The sequence below is a fragment of the Ceratotherium simum genome, chromosome 36 (assembly GCF_057802395.1).
Source record: "Ceratotherium simum simum isolate JZ-2026a chromosome 36, ASM5780239v1, whole genome shotgun sequence".
Classification (NCBI taxonomy): Eukaryota; Metazoa; Chordata; class Mammalia; order Perissodactyla; family Rhinocerotidae; genus Ceratotherium; species Ceratotherium simum.
The window spans coordinates 14,820,686-14,836,045 of NC_141935.1; the positions used below are offsets into that span (position 1 = coordinate 14,820,686).

At 35.1% G+C, this 15,360-nt stretch overlaps 1 protein-coding gene across 1 annotated transcript in view; it reads right to left on the reverse strand.

Annotated features, from left to right (window-relative positions):
* USH2A (usherin) overlaps positions 1-15,360 on the reverse strand; it is a 761,558-nt gene that overhangs the window by 304,406 nt on the left and 441,792 nt on the right. Inside the window, exon 37 of the mRNA XM_087424358.1 lies at positions 10,762-10,924. Coding sequence (XP_087280484.1) covers positions 10,762-10,924 — 163 coding nt within the window. The remainder of the gene's footprint in view (positions 1-10,761; positions 10,925-15,360) is intronic.

The following is a 15,360-nucleotide window of genomic DNA, read 5'->3' on the forward strand; positions in this document are numbered from 1 at the left end:
AGATGTTAGCCCAGGGCCAGCCTTCCTCAGCAAAAAGAGGAGGATTGGCACAGATGTTAGCTCAGGGCTGATCTTCCTCACACAGACACACAAAAACTAGATACATGTTTGTGGCATGAACAAACGAATGAATGAATGAACAAATATCTAAATTTAATTCTATGATTTCAGATATCCACTCCTCAGGTGTAAAAGTTCCTCTGATATCTCCACAAAGGTATATGACTATAAAAACTCCACCAGATCTATATGTAACTCTATTTACAAAAATAAAAAATCCAAATTCTCAGAAAACTATATAAATCTGTTGCGCTTTCTTAAATGGTCTGCTAGCATTCTTAGATTCCGTTTTTTGAATTGAGTGAAGTAACTCATTGAACATAAGAACTTCACACAAAACGTTGGGAAATATTAGTTCTCATTGGGCTGTTCTTAGTATAGAGCATGATGATTTCGGAGTCATCTAATAGTACTTTCTAAGGGGCCAAGCATAAAGTTTGTGATCCTCATAAATCTATATGATGTTGAAGACCCATCAACATCCAAGGGGGGGGGTCCATCTCTAGACCCCCAAACGAGAAGCTCAGGAATCAGAGAAGGGAATCCCTTGCTGTAGGACTTATTTCAGAGGCTGGGGAAGGACACTGGCCCTGGAAGACCAGATTTTTTTCTATTTCTCCAAATAGTTCATTCTTCCATTTCCCTCTAACATTAATTCATAACTGATATAGCTATCGAGAGCATCCTTATCCAAAATCCAGATAATTACGTCTAACAGTTATACTTTCAGTCTGGAAATATCTAAAAACCGGCTCTAATGTTGCTATTTATTCAGCAAACACTGAACTCTTGCCATGACAAAGCATACAAAACCCAGCGCCTGACAGCTACATTAGTGGTAGACAACTATGGATCCAAAATATTACATATCTGCTCCATGGCTGGGGTCCCATGTGAACCTCATCATGTATGTACTAGAACCCCCAAATCAGTCCTGGTATGAGTTTGAAAATGGTTTGAGCATTTTTAAATGTTTTAAATACTTCCCCTTTTGAAAAGGACTTTGATTTTTGTAAAAACTATGCAAAGCCTTCCAAAGCTAAAGGTAAATTATTTGGGGCTGACCTGATGGCGGTATTTTCTGTCCAACAGTCTCCTTTCATGAGGAGGTAGAATGGAGGGATTCCTGTGCAAAGATGCTCCGCAGGGTGGGAAACATGAATGCCAGCCACGAGAACACAGAAATCCACTCCTCTCACATGCCTCTGTGGCTTGCTCTCCTGACTCAGTGTGCAGCCCAGGGTTGGGATTTGCATCTCATCATTACGTGTTGCTTCAACCGACACAACAGCATAGAGTTTGCACTTGTTCATTATGTCAAGAAAATAGCCAATTAGATATGAGACACAAATTCAATAAGCTGTTGTGTGAGTGTTGAGAACAGATGAGTTCTTAAGTAAGTTTGATAAATTAATGCTTAACTCCATTCTTGTGGAAGAATATGTCCTAATTACACATTTCTATAGCTTTATTGGCCATGACATGATATACAATAAAAGGTGTCAATATATTCAGTCGGTATATATTCTATAGCCAAATGTTTGAAATAACATATATCTTATTATTACCCATTCGTATTTTCACCAACAATATAGCAATGATTTTTAATTCCAAGTAAAACATTTTTTTTCCTGTGTGTTTATATTGGTGTGCATTTATATTTCTAGAAATGTGTTGGCACTTTATGCAAAAGTGTATTAACTATAATTTCTTTTTTGCAGAAGAGAAATTTGTTTCCCAAAGAAATAGAGAGAAAGTAATTTTCTCTATTTTCCCTACATTCTCACTGCCTTTCCTTTTAATACTTGCTTTGAACATAACCTGTTCCCACAGTCGTCATTCCTAATAGCTCAAGTTGACTTTGAAACATCTGAAATGTTCAGGGAGGGAGATCCAGGGCTATTGTCTATAACCAAAAGACCTCTCTACCATGACACTCATATAATTTCTTCTGTGCCTCTAAAAGAAATTATATGGTCAAAAATTGCATAATGTGAAAAAACCAGTGTATAATGCCCTTAACACTCTGGGCTTGATGAGTTTTTGTGTATGAAATACCATTACGTGCTACTTTAGACTTTTATTGAGTTTCAATTTTCATATATTGGGTTTTTATTTAATAAAATGGGATAGAGCTGTACTTCCTCTGACCTTTCCTTCCAAAAATATGGGGAATCAGGATAAGTGGTCCTGAAAAGCAGGGGACCAAGGACAAGGCATGTTACTCTGCCTATTCGGCTGCGAGGCAGACGTGATGCTCCTTTCCCCCGCCGCTCTTCTTTTCCACCCACGAAATACACTTTATAAGATCTCAGGCGTGCTCACTCCTGCTGCCTGACCCTCTAACTCATTACGGGGAAATGAATTCAAATTGCTTGAAAAGAAGCTGCCCCTTTTATCTTCCCACTGACTGACAAGCAACTGCCAAGTTCTCCGACGGGATTCCAAGTTACAAGCTGTACTGCATCACGGAACAATCCTCCCACCGGCGGGTTTTCCCAGAGGGCGGCGTGTCAGATATACTGCATTGCTTGCAAGCCTAGCTCTGAAAGTGCACATTTCCCTCTGCACTAAAAAACAGACATCAGGGACTATAAAACAAAGCTGTCCCTTTCCTAACGGCATTAGCCTTCCTGCAGACTCCTTGGAAGTCTAAGGGATTCCCACGTAGAATTATTTTCTTTACCTTCCCAGGAAAACAAATGCGTCTCTATCTTTTTCCCCCTTGTCATTTTTATAAAAGACAGTTGATTCTGGGAGGAAAGGCATCCAGAGAATCAGATTGTGTGCAAAGGTCTCTGAATTTCTCTAGGTAACCTTGAAAGATGGACTGCATTTTTGTGGGGTTTTGAGATTTTTAGAGATTTATAGCATCTGAATATACTATCTAAAGCACTGTGTCTGATGACTGGCAACTCCCGGAGAAGGTAAGCCTGTTCCGGGTGCTGGTATTTTAAGGTAGTTAAAAATATGCCTTCATCTAGTTTAAACCCAGCCGTGCTTTCTTCACATGTGTGGTTTCAGTTCTCCTTTATTTTCTTTTGTTTCTATATGGGAATGTATGCCAAGGAGCAAATACTGGATACTGATATTGGAATGAGATATTAACTCCAATTATAAAGGAAGGAAAAGTTACGCTCAGAGAATGGGGAATGGGGGGCAATCACATTTATACTCTATTTTTGCCACTTAGGAAAACACATTTTGGTGTTTAAAGCGACCCACCCCCCTTCCAGATGTTAACACTACAGAGAAAACTTCATATCCTCTAACTTCAAAAGACTGGAATCTTCCACTCCTCAAGACTTCCCTAACACTATCACTAGGTCTCAGTCATAAGTAGTCTCGTTTATTTCTCTGACCAATTCTATTTAGTTTCCTTGTTTGTTTTGCAATGTCCTCAGGGTTTTTGTTTGTTTGATTACCGCTGGCAATTACTGGAGAAAGAAATGTAGGCAAAACATGAGTAGGAAATTTGAACGTTATACACGTCACCAAAGGAGTTTTCCTGGGCAATCACTGAAATTTACATGAAGATGCCCTTTTATCCTTCTGTAGGCTTCCACCTCAGGGCTTCTGACTTGCCCCTCTGATCTCCTCCTCCTAGGAGGAGCCAGTTGTGATTACTCCAAATTATTCTGCTCTGGAACTGGCATTTTTGCTTTTTTTTTTATTTATTGCAAAAATAATACATATTTATTATAGATAATTTAAAAATTGAGTATGTAAAAAACGGAAAAATAGGAAGGTAAACCATTCTTAATACAACTACCCAGAGATAACAACTATTATGTGTGTATGTATGTAGGTACACATATATACATATATATACACATATATACATATATTTACATATATACACATATATACATATATGAATATATATACATATATATTATATATTTTTTAAAAGGGAAATGGAAATTTGGAAAGAATATATATATTTTCCTTCCTCCCCTCCCTCCCCCCCCATCCTTCCTTTCATCCATCCTTCCTTCCTTTTCCTTCTCTTTCCTATCCTTTCCTTCCACTTTTCTCTTTAAAAGATTCATTCCCGGTTGAAGGTATCCACACTGGGAAAAAAATCTAAAACCTGTTTCTCATACCATTCTATATTCAGGAAGAAGAATTTTCAGGAACCAACAAAATGATTCAATTTCACCAATATGAGTTTATCAAATTGCTTTACTAAATGATATTTCCCTTTGCTAATGCTGAAGGATCATTTTCATTGACCTTCTTTTTTTTTCTTTTTTTGAGTAATTCACATTCTCTCTTTCTCAAATGACCATCTTTATTCTGTGCCACAACACAAAATAGAGGATTACAAGGAAGAGGCATTTAAAGATGAAAACTAAGCCGCCATCCAGGTTTTCAGAGCAGGTGAGAGTTAGTGCACAATGGACTCAGCAATTAGTACACCCTGGTGCTTTGCCTTAGAAACTCAGACACAAAACAATCTGTCAGGCTATCAGGCAAGGAAGATCACTTCCCAGTGCATTCAAAAGGAAGGATAATGAAGAATTAAACTATTCGCAAAGGACTCCGCAATAACTGCTTAAGAATAATAGCAGGATATAGTATTGTCTACTAAGAACAGGGTCAGTGTAAAGAATCTAAAGAATCCAGCCTAGTAGTAAAGAGGCTGGCATTTGTGAAAGTATTTATAGGACCTCAGAATATTTTCTTTCTATTAATAATATTATTTTCTATTTCCCTTCTTGACAATTGGATGGTTTTATAATGTTTATAGTTGAAAATATTTTTGCAACTTTGTAAAATACTGATATAACCATAAATTCTCATCACACATTATTTTCACCTACCAGTTAGATAAAAAAATTATAATTTTAAAAAGTTTCACCTAAGCCACATTTTTACAACTATGCTGTCAGTAATTTTAGTTTTTATTTCTAAATTTACACATTTCTTTTACTCAAGAAATTCACACACTTAATATGTTTCACAGGGAACTTTTATAAACCTGTTACCTGTAATTGAAATTGTTAGTTAATTTGTATAAGTGAAGAGAGAAAAATACTGAAGATGTTGTAAACTGATCCCTGGCAGTTGACTGTTCACCTGTACAAGGTGAATGAGACACTCTTGAGAGCCATCAAGCAAACTATTTATTCCAGGTCAGTAAATGGTACTTGCAGACGCGGAAAAAATTAATTTGTCTCATATGTTCCTCGTAATTGAATGGATGTTTCAAATCGGGTAGAATCCTATAGAACTAAGTGTTAATCCTTACTTTTATGGTAGACATTAAGAAAAGAGAGAAAATATATTCTAATATATCCCAGTGTGGGTTTGGCAATCTGTTAATTTTCTCATCTCTCAGGCCTCAGACTCACTGCTTTCTTTTCTGTGTACTTTACTTCCTAGAATCTCCAGGATTTTTGTTTGCTTTTGATAGAGAGATGGATGTACTGGGATGGTATATGTACATATTAAATATATGGATATCAAACAGGTGAGAGGAAGGGGAGAAAAATTGAGTAAAGAATGCTTGCACCAATCTTACTAGGGTGATGAAAATGTTTTAAAGTTGGTTTACAGTCATGTTTGCAACATTCAGTAAATTTACTAAAAATCATTGAATTGTACACTTGAAATGGGTGGATATCATGATATATAAAATCTAGCCCAGTAAAACTGTTAAAAAAAATTCACGTTTGTTTGTGCTCACTCTGTCATTCTCTCACTGTGTTTTCAAACTCAAGTTATTCTAATCCATCATTGAAGCAAAGGGGAAGACCTAATGTTTCCAAAATCTTCCTCCACTTAGCTCTGCCCACTTGTGACACCAACAACACCTGGTTTATCTCTTGCTTCACACACTTGAGAATGAGTTGGCTAGGTTTCCCTCTCTTATCCATTTGTTTGCAAATTCTATGGGGGCAGAGATCCTTCAGGTCCAATCTTTGATGCCATTTTATACACTTCAGATTTGTTTTATTAAAAAACTAGTTGACAGTCTAATTAATTGGGTCATCATTTTCCACCTGATAAAATTTCTGTGGTTTAAGGAAAATGACAACAAAGCCTAGCAATAAAAAAGCCACAGATGCTTGCTGTGGTGAGATGAAAGATCATCCAGTAGACGCAAATATTTGAAAGTGTGGCTTTCCGAAGACAGGTATCTTAGAGTGAACTCTATGTATCATTTTAAGCAGTTCTTTTAAGTTACTTAATTATTAATATACAATTTATGCATTATAATCATATAAAATGACATATAATTATAAAATATCAATGAATAAATTTAACAACAATGTGCAAGATCTACATGAAGAAACTTTAAGCTCTTGTGAAAGACAAAGAAGACAAATAGAAAGTATAATCATATTATTGATTAGAGAAGCCCAACTTCATAGAGATATTAATTTTACCTAAGCTAACCTATAAATTCAATCTCATCCTTATGAAAATAGCATCAGGACTTCTGGCGGGAAGTAGCAACTTATCAATATTTCTTGATAGAAAATAAATAAGGAAAACAGGTAGGAAAATTCTATAAAATAAGAACAATGACAAGGATTAGACCTACCAAGCATTAAAATATATTCTAGAGCTTTAAAATATTATTATAATGTAAATAAAGTTACAGGTCTGTCCAGATATATTTATAGATAAATGTGAAAATTTAGGAATTTTTAAAAAATGTAAACTCTAACCAGTGGAGAAAAATATGGATTACTTAATAAATGGTTTTAAGACATTGGGATATTTTCTGGGAAAAAAAGTTTTGATCTATACATCACATATCATATCTGTATATATTCCAAATGGATTGAATATAAATGTATTAAAAAAGAAAGCATTAAAGTGCTAGAAAAAACAATGATAGAGAAAAAACTGCTATTCATATAACAGATTTCATTAATATATAAAGAGCTCTTAAAGCTCACTAAAAATATGGGCAAAGTATACAAATAGAGAATTTACAGAAAAAGAAATACAAACAGTTTTTAAACATATGAAAATAAATTCAAACTAACTCCTAATAAAACAGATGCATACTCAAGATACTATCAGACCATTTCTAACACAACAAATTGGCAACATGCTCAGATGACATGGCTAGAGATACAGGGGCTCTTGTATGTTTCCCATGAGAGTGCAAATTGTATGGCCTCTGTGGAGTGAAAGTTGACAATATCTGACAAAGTTACAAATTCACATTTCCTTTGACCTGGCAAATCATTTCAAGGAATTTATCATACTAATATACCTGCAAAAGTGTGAAATGGCATGCCTATATTTTATTCATTGAGGCATTCTTTGAAATAGCAAAAGATTGCAAACAACTTAAATGCCCATTAATAGGGAACTGGCTAAACCAATGGTGGTATAATTGATACAATTGAATACTATGAAATTGTATAAAGAATGAGAAAGTTCTTTAGGTACCGATGTGACAAGGTGTCTGAAATTATTACGTTGAAAGAAAAGCACAATGTAAACTAGTGTATACAATTTGGTATCATTTGTGTAAAAGGTTGTATGTGTGGAAGGAAGACTATGTATATAGTTTGCAAATGAGAAAAAATGTATTTATATTTGCTTGTGTATATATAAAATATTTCTAGAAGGGTATAAGGGATGGAGCACATTGGTTTCCTTTGAGAAGATAGAACAGTTTTAGCACTTTTTTTTTTTTGTGAGGAAGATCGGTCCTGAGCTAACATCTGCCAATCCTCCCCTTTTTTTTGCTGAGGAAGACTGGCCCTGGGCTAACATCCATGCCCATCTTCCTCCACTTTATATGGGATGCCACCACAGCATGTGGTGTGCCCGGGCGCGCCCAGAATCCTAACCGGCGAACCCCGTGGCGCCACAGCGCAGTGTGTGCACTTAACCGCTTGCGCCACTGGGCCGGCCCCAGTTTTGGCACTTTTAATGGCTTATTCTTTTCTATCTTTTAAATATTGATTTATGAGAATATAATGCATGGTCAGAAGTAAATATTTTTTAAGGAATCACACTGATATGCGCTGCCTCGTTATTACAAAATCTAATGCTGACTTTGTAAAGTCGTAGTTCGGGATCTAAACTGACATATACAATAGGGTCCTGTATGAGTGTCTTACAGAGACAGCCCAATATCCTGTCCTATAAAATAGTGACCTGGCTGCAGGCACATTTATTTTGAAGCTAGGCTTGTTTCCTACCAGCTGAATTTCCCTATCTTATACACTCTCACCACCATGTCTTTGGCAGCCATCACAGAAAAGGATGAAATACAGTTGTTCATTATGTCAAGGAAATAACCAATTAGCCGTTAGACAATTCAATAAGCTTTGTATAAATCTCATGAACAGATGATATCTTAAATAAGTTTGATGAATTAACGTTTAATTCGTTTCTTGTAGAGCCACGTGGACCTCCCCGCACTCAGTGTAAATGTCACCCAGCTGTTGATGGGTGTCAGGACAAGATAATATTTGAAGTCCTTTTACTAAGCGCTGGACATCCGCATTCCAGTGACAGTGAACCAATGAGATGAATTTCCTGGGGTCCATCCCAAGACGATCCTTTTGCTTCCAACCTCACCCCCTTCCAACCCTAGAGTTGAACACACACGGCAAAACTCTTTAAGTCAAATCTTGTAATTGCTTCCAATTTGTCTGTTTTGCTTTTGGCAATTAACAAACTGAAATGTTATCATGAAGGAGTTCATCTCATTTATAAGACCAGGTTTTCCCTCCACTAAAATATGCAGGCACTCTGTTCTTTATTACCAGCAGGAGATAAATGGCTGGTTTTCGTTGCTGAAGAATATATAATGGTTAAAAAGTCACTTTTTTCCTCCAGCTCTACATAAATCACAGAACTAGTCAATATTTAATAATGCTTGCCTTGGTCTGGAGTCCCTTGATCACCCCTGTCATGTGTAATAGCTCCCTCTCCGATATCTTTGACATAAAAGCCCAGCTTTACTGCAATACTAACATGTAGAGGGTCATTACGGATCGACATTTACCTTAATCTGGGACTGCCAACCATGAACCGATAAATTCCAGCAGATTCCACTGGGAGAAATCAGTAAACTTCTCAGTGGAAAGAACTGAAGGAAAATTCTGCCGAGAACAGAATACATTTTCTACAAGGGCTGCTCTGCAAATGGGTTCTGACTTGTGAAAGTTCTCTTGCTGTGCAGCTGTGCAATATTTAATACCGTTTTGATGGTTTGAGAGACGGAATGACAACCGAAGATGACATGACTTAGAAGGCAAGCAGAAATTTTCTCTGCAAAAACAATGCAAGATTAAACACAAGGCGAGAGACGGCTCTTGCATTATTCACCCTGCTGCCTTGGCGGAAATAGCTGGGCTGTCATGGGTCCGGCCTAAATGTTGCTTGTTTTTCCAAATCGATCATCACTCCTTCACCTCATAATCTTACAAGTGCTTCACAGCAAAATACATCAAAGCCCTGATTGCATAAAAGAGGGACACACAAATCTTTGAGGGGATCAGCTCAGACTCTGACACGCACTTAACTCGCTGTACATTTGCGTGCCAACACGATACGCAAATAGGAACACTGAGAAATTCACAAAAGTCTGTTTTCTTCTTTCCTCACCTCTTTTATACTTTGAGGATGTTATTAAGTCCTGCAAATAGTTATAGATAATTCAGAAACAAAGAAACGTTTTAAAGTCTGAGGAACATCAATTTATTTTTAACAGCACAGTATCGCGTATCTGCTACTAATTTAAAAAGAAACACTGAACGTATCTCCTTTAAAAATAGTACAGCCACTTCTGAAAATGATAAAAGTAAACACTTAATAAAATAAAAATTAAGTTTCAGTAAAATATATACCTGCATTTTCTATAGTTGCTTAAAATAAGCCTCATATTGAACCATACCTAACCTAACTTATTGAATCAGATTTTTTTTTTTTTTTTTTTTGCTGAGGAAGATTTGCCCTGAACTAACATCTGTTGCTAATCTTCCTCTTCTTTGCTTGAGGAAAATTCACCCTGAGCTAGCATCTGTGCCAGTCTTCCTCTATTTTGTATGTGGTTGCCACCACAGCATGGCTGCCAATGAGTGGTGTAGGTCTGTACCCAGGAAGCCCGGTCTCTGAAGCAGAGCATGCCGAACCTAACCACTAGGCACTGGGGCTGGCCCCTGAATCAGATAGTTTTTGACAATACTTTCAAGGACCCCTATGTAGTCTAATCCAGGTCCAGTTAATTTATTGGAACACACACCAGCATTACCAACTTAGTTTAGAAATGTTAAAATGGTCCCACACAAAAAATAGTTTATTTAAGATGGGCTGCAAAATTACAGCTCAATTCTTTGCATGAAAAATGTTTTAAGTTTTCACCATTTATGAAGCAAAGCGAAAAGAATATAGAATATACACTAGACTGGTCTTTCTCAAACTTGAATGTGCGTCAGAATTGCCTGAAGGGTTTCTTAAAACACAGAGTGTTGGGCTCCATTTCTGGAGTTTCTGAGTCAGTAGATCAGGTGTGGGGCTTGAGAATTGCAGTTTATCAGATGAAGCTGTTGCTTCTGCTCTGGGGACCACACAATGAGAAATACTACACTAGCTCATCCATATAAGTCAATTTCAGGAAAAATAAAGAAATTAAAATCTGTGACTAAAAGAAAGATTTCAAAAGAAAATAAATTGTTTTCTAACATTATGAAAGTTTAAAAATTACAAACAAGTTACCTTGATCTGCATAGAAAACTCCAGTAAAAAGGACCGCGTATGTTAAGTGTCCATTAGGGTGAAAAGGTGCCTCCCACCTCACGTGGGCTTTCCGAGATCCCTCTGTTTTGACAAACACGTTTACTGTTCCTTCAGGAGGAGCTTCTAGAGTTCGATTTTCCACCTGTGAGTATAAAAAGATTTATTTTTGTTTGCAAATAAAATAAGTACGTGCTTCACTTTGAGCATATTTCTTCAAAGAATCTCTTTTGGCTGTGAAGTAAACTATTTTGACGGTAGCATCTTGTATGAATACCTCATTTTGTCAGCAGGATCAAAGCATACCTCATGTTTTCTTCCTCCTGCCGTTAAAGCTGAGAATTTGAGCTCCTGACCAAGGCAGCTGTTTGTGATTTCCAGAATGTGGATCAGCTCACACTGCGATTGTGTCTATGGCTGTGCATATCCATAGACTATTTCTAGGACTGCTTAAAAACAATTTTTATGTGATTGCAAAAGAGAAGAAATGCTTGAGATCTGTTTTTGTAAGTTTCTGACTAGAGCGTTAGACTTCTGGGCTTTGTCAGAGACCACACCAAGCACCATGACACACACATACACACACACCCACAGTTGTCTGAGCTGTGTTGCTACTAGGTATGTAAAGATGGCGTCATACCAAAACACCAAGGAATAAATGTACCTGAGTGACTCCATCCATAAGGTATAATCACAAAAAATTTTGAAAATTTCATCGATATTGTGTTAATGAACCTATGCAGAAAAGATCAAAAGGTGAATCATTTGAAGAGAAGGATTCTGAAATAAAATGGAACCCCTAACTGCACAGGTGCCAAAAAGATTTTAATAACTAAATAAATAAAATGAGACGTGACCAGAGGAAGATGAAGTTGGCAAGAAAGTAGAAAGGGGTTCAGGATATTTTAGCATCTTTTAATAACTGACTTAAATTTGTTAACTAATTATCAAAAACTCATATGTATCACTCATAAATGTTTGCCTTTTTAAGATGTATTGAATATGTTGATAATTTTGACCTTATTCTTAAAGTACAGGCTCATGCCTCACAAGAAGGTGATCAAACACGAAATCCTTAGGCAGGCAAATATTCTCAATTATGAAGCCTTCATTTGCTAGGGCGAATTCACTTTCCCAATTATGAAAATAAATGTGAAAAAGACAGAGTGTTAATTTTTAATAAGTATGAGGTCACGACATGCTTTATTTTCATCTGAGAAAGGCTATGGGGTTCTTTAGATCTATAACTTCTACTCATTTTTTCAGTCTAATTGCTATGTACAAAAAATGATGAAGCTTGACTGGAAAAATATCAATTCACCACTTTAATATTTCATAACAATGCATTCATTATGTCTATGTATATGATTCAAATTATTGCATAGACAATGATTTTAAAGGGTTCCAAATAAAATGATACTCAAAAAGTTGAAGAATTACAGGCAATTCCAGATAATTATATCATTATCCTCAAATATCTGGTTACCTCAAAACAAATATATGTTGAAAATTTCCTTAAATATTTGGATAAATACTCCAGGTTTTACTCGACATTAAACTTGGCAGTTGAACTATTTTGCTCTGACTTGGTCTTTTTTAAAAAGTTTGCCTTTTTTGTTTATCTAACTTGCCTTAAAAGAGAATGTTAAGGAAAAGGAATTCTAGAAGGTTGGCTTGGGTTTGAAGTGGAAACTTACCTCAACACAGAAAAACAATATTTTAGAACAAATGTGCAGTGAAAAAGTATAAACATTTTAATACAATTTTTATCTTTAATAAAACTTTTACCATGTACCAGAAATCCTTATATAAAATTTCATTTAAATTTTCACAGAAACTCCTTTTAAAGTAGGCATTATTTTTCTTTTGTAATAGTTCAGAAATCTGAGGTTTAGTAGAAGAAGTATGTTTCCCAAGGATGCATGAGGAATAATAGCAGATTTAGGGTAGATTTCCCATATAGGATTTTTTTTGACCATAACATATATTGCCATTAAGATTTAGGTGTCTGAAATAACAATTTTTTTTTTTTGTAAAAAATGAATGTGAACATGATGTAATCTATGCAGAAATAGAAGTACAATGATGTACACCTGAAATTTTTACAATGTTATAAACCAATGTTACTGCAATAAACAAAAAATTTAAAAAAAAAAAAATAAAATAAAATAAAATTAAAGTTATTATAAATCTAAAAAAAAAAAAGAATTAATTCTGGATGAAAAAGTTCTAGAGATCTGTTGCTCAACAATGTGCATATAGTCAACACTACTGCACTGTATACTTTACAATGGTTAATATGGTAAATTTTATGTTCTATGTTTTTTACCAAAATTAAATAAAAAGAGTAAAAAAAAAAAAAATGAATGTGAAAAGGTGAGTATGTGTGCATGTGTGTCTGAGTGTGTTTATCTGTATAAGCATGCCATCACCAAGAAACCAAGGTAGCTTTTCAACCATATCCCACAACAGTGACCCATAGTTTCACACTCCATTTTTAAGAGGGTCCTTGGAGAATTGAATTTGATGAATGTTCCAAGCCCAGACACAGTTATAAAATTCCCAATCTTAGACTCCAATTTTATCTAACATTGGCCAAACAGAAAAAAACAAAAGTAAAGTGATTTTCCTATAGAGAAATTCGTTGCATTTTCTTATAGAAACACAAAATGTGAAGGATTTCTCTCTAATATAGTTCAACAATACAATTGAAAGCAAGGAAAGCATTTAAAAAGTTTTTCTCTATTGTGTTTTCTGTTAATTTTTGTCATTATTTCAAACTTTTGTAAAACCCCAATTACTGGATTTGACAATGCATATTAGCATCTTAAAATTAGGATCAAAGGCATTGTAAATTGTTTTTATGTTGGAATTTCTTTAAAAGCCAAATACGTTGTGTAAATGGACAAGAATTGAGCAAACCACAAGGAAATCATTTTTCAAATGGGTACAGAGCAATTCCTTCTGAACCACAAATAAAAGGTAATAAACTTGGTCAGGTTCAGGAAAAAAAACATATCGAGCTAATAATACATTAAAATGGTAAAAATATAAATTTATGTATGCATTTTTATTTTAAATTTGCTATTTTATTTAATTTTATTAATTTTGTCTTTTTTATTAAATTTGTCCTTTTTTACTATTTTATATGAGCAACTTGCCAATTTGGGGGGTGAACTATACCACATTCAAGATTGTAGAACATATTTGTCATAGAAAACATTGAATAGTGTTTCCCTGCATGCATGAAAAACAATAAGGGATATAAAATAAACAGGTTTCTCTTTCTAAAAACCAAGAGTTATTGTTAAGAAATGTTGTTAGGTGAACCAAAAAAATAGACTCTTGAAAATTTATTCCTTGATTTCTGCCAGCAAAAGATTTAAAAATAGAAATTATAAATTTTGTGTTTCAATGACATGTTTGTTATAACATTGGGCTTTAGATAAAGAATACCTTTAAGTGATAAGTGTAGACGATTGCTACATTTGGCTGAATTTTGTTGAATATCATGTTATAATTTAATGATAGGAAAGTCTGCCTTTAAGATTGATTCATAGATTTCTTAAATGAATAAAGACAAATGAATCATCAACAAAAAAGAGCTGAAACTGAAATATCTTTCATGATTGTGATAGATACCCAGGGCTATTTAGAAAACTCAGATATGTAATCTCTTAAGGGCATAATATGGACTGCAACTGGTACAAAAATATTTTAGAAATCAATTGAAGACCATGAGTTTTAACTTCTTGACAGCATATAGTTGACTTGTTCTAAATAAAGACATTGTTGTTCAATCTCAGTGATTAGAGATGGATCATTGACTCGGGAAAAGCATTTGCATCCTGAGCACAGGATAAAGGAAAGTACCAAGGAGAGAAAATAACTCTGTGCTTGAAGTCAGGACTGCGTCTAGAATGGATGAGGCCCTGGGAGAGTAGGTTTTACAATCCAATTCTGTTGTCCCTCTTCCTATCAGGCATTGTGGCATTTGATTTCTTAAGGTTAACATCGCCTACTATCTGCACAGGACGCAGATCAATAACAATGTCTCCCTTGTTTAAAGTTGTCAGAACATCGGGAGACATTGTGGGAACCAATTTAGTAGCCAGAACCACAATGCGCAGTTTATATTTTTGAAAAAGTCTAAGTTTCAAGCTCATAGGAAGTGTTCTTTTGTTTCTTGTTCTTTTTTTGAATGGAGAAGAAAAACTGGCCAATTGTCATTCTTGCTTTTAAGAGTAAGTAACCATCAGATGGGGCTATAAAATACTTAATGACAGTAAAGACTGCAGCTCAGATCTACCAATAGATGATGTTAGCAGCTTGGAAAGCAACCAATCTCTGAAACAAGATGGGAGGAGTGATCAAAAGTAAGGAAGTAAAAATTAAATGGTAGCGCTGTTTTTCAAGGTAATATTTATATAATATACTCTTCAATGAAGACAGAATGCATTAAAATGATAGGGCATTAGCAAAGATTGCCAAAAAATATCTAAAACTAATGGGCATATCCCTTAAAAGAAGCTAATCTAATTAATCAAGAGAAATGCACAAAAGCATTTTAAATGTGTTTTG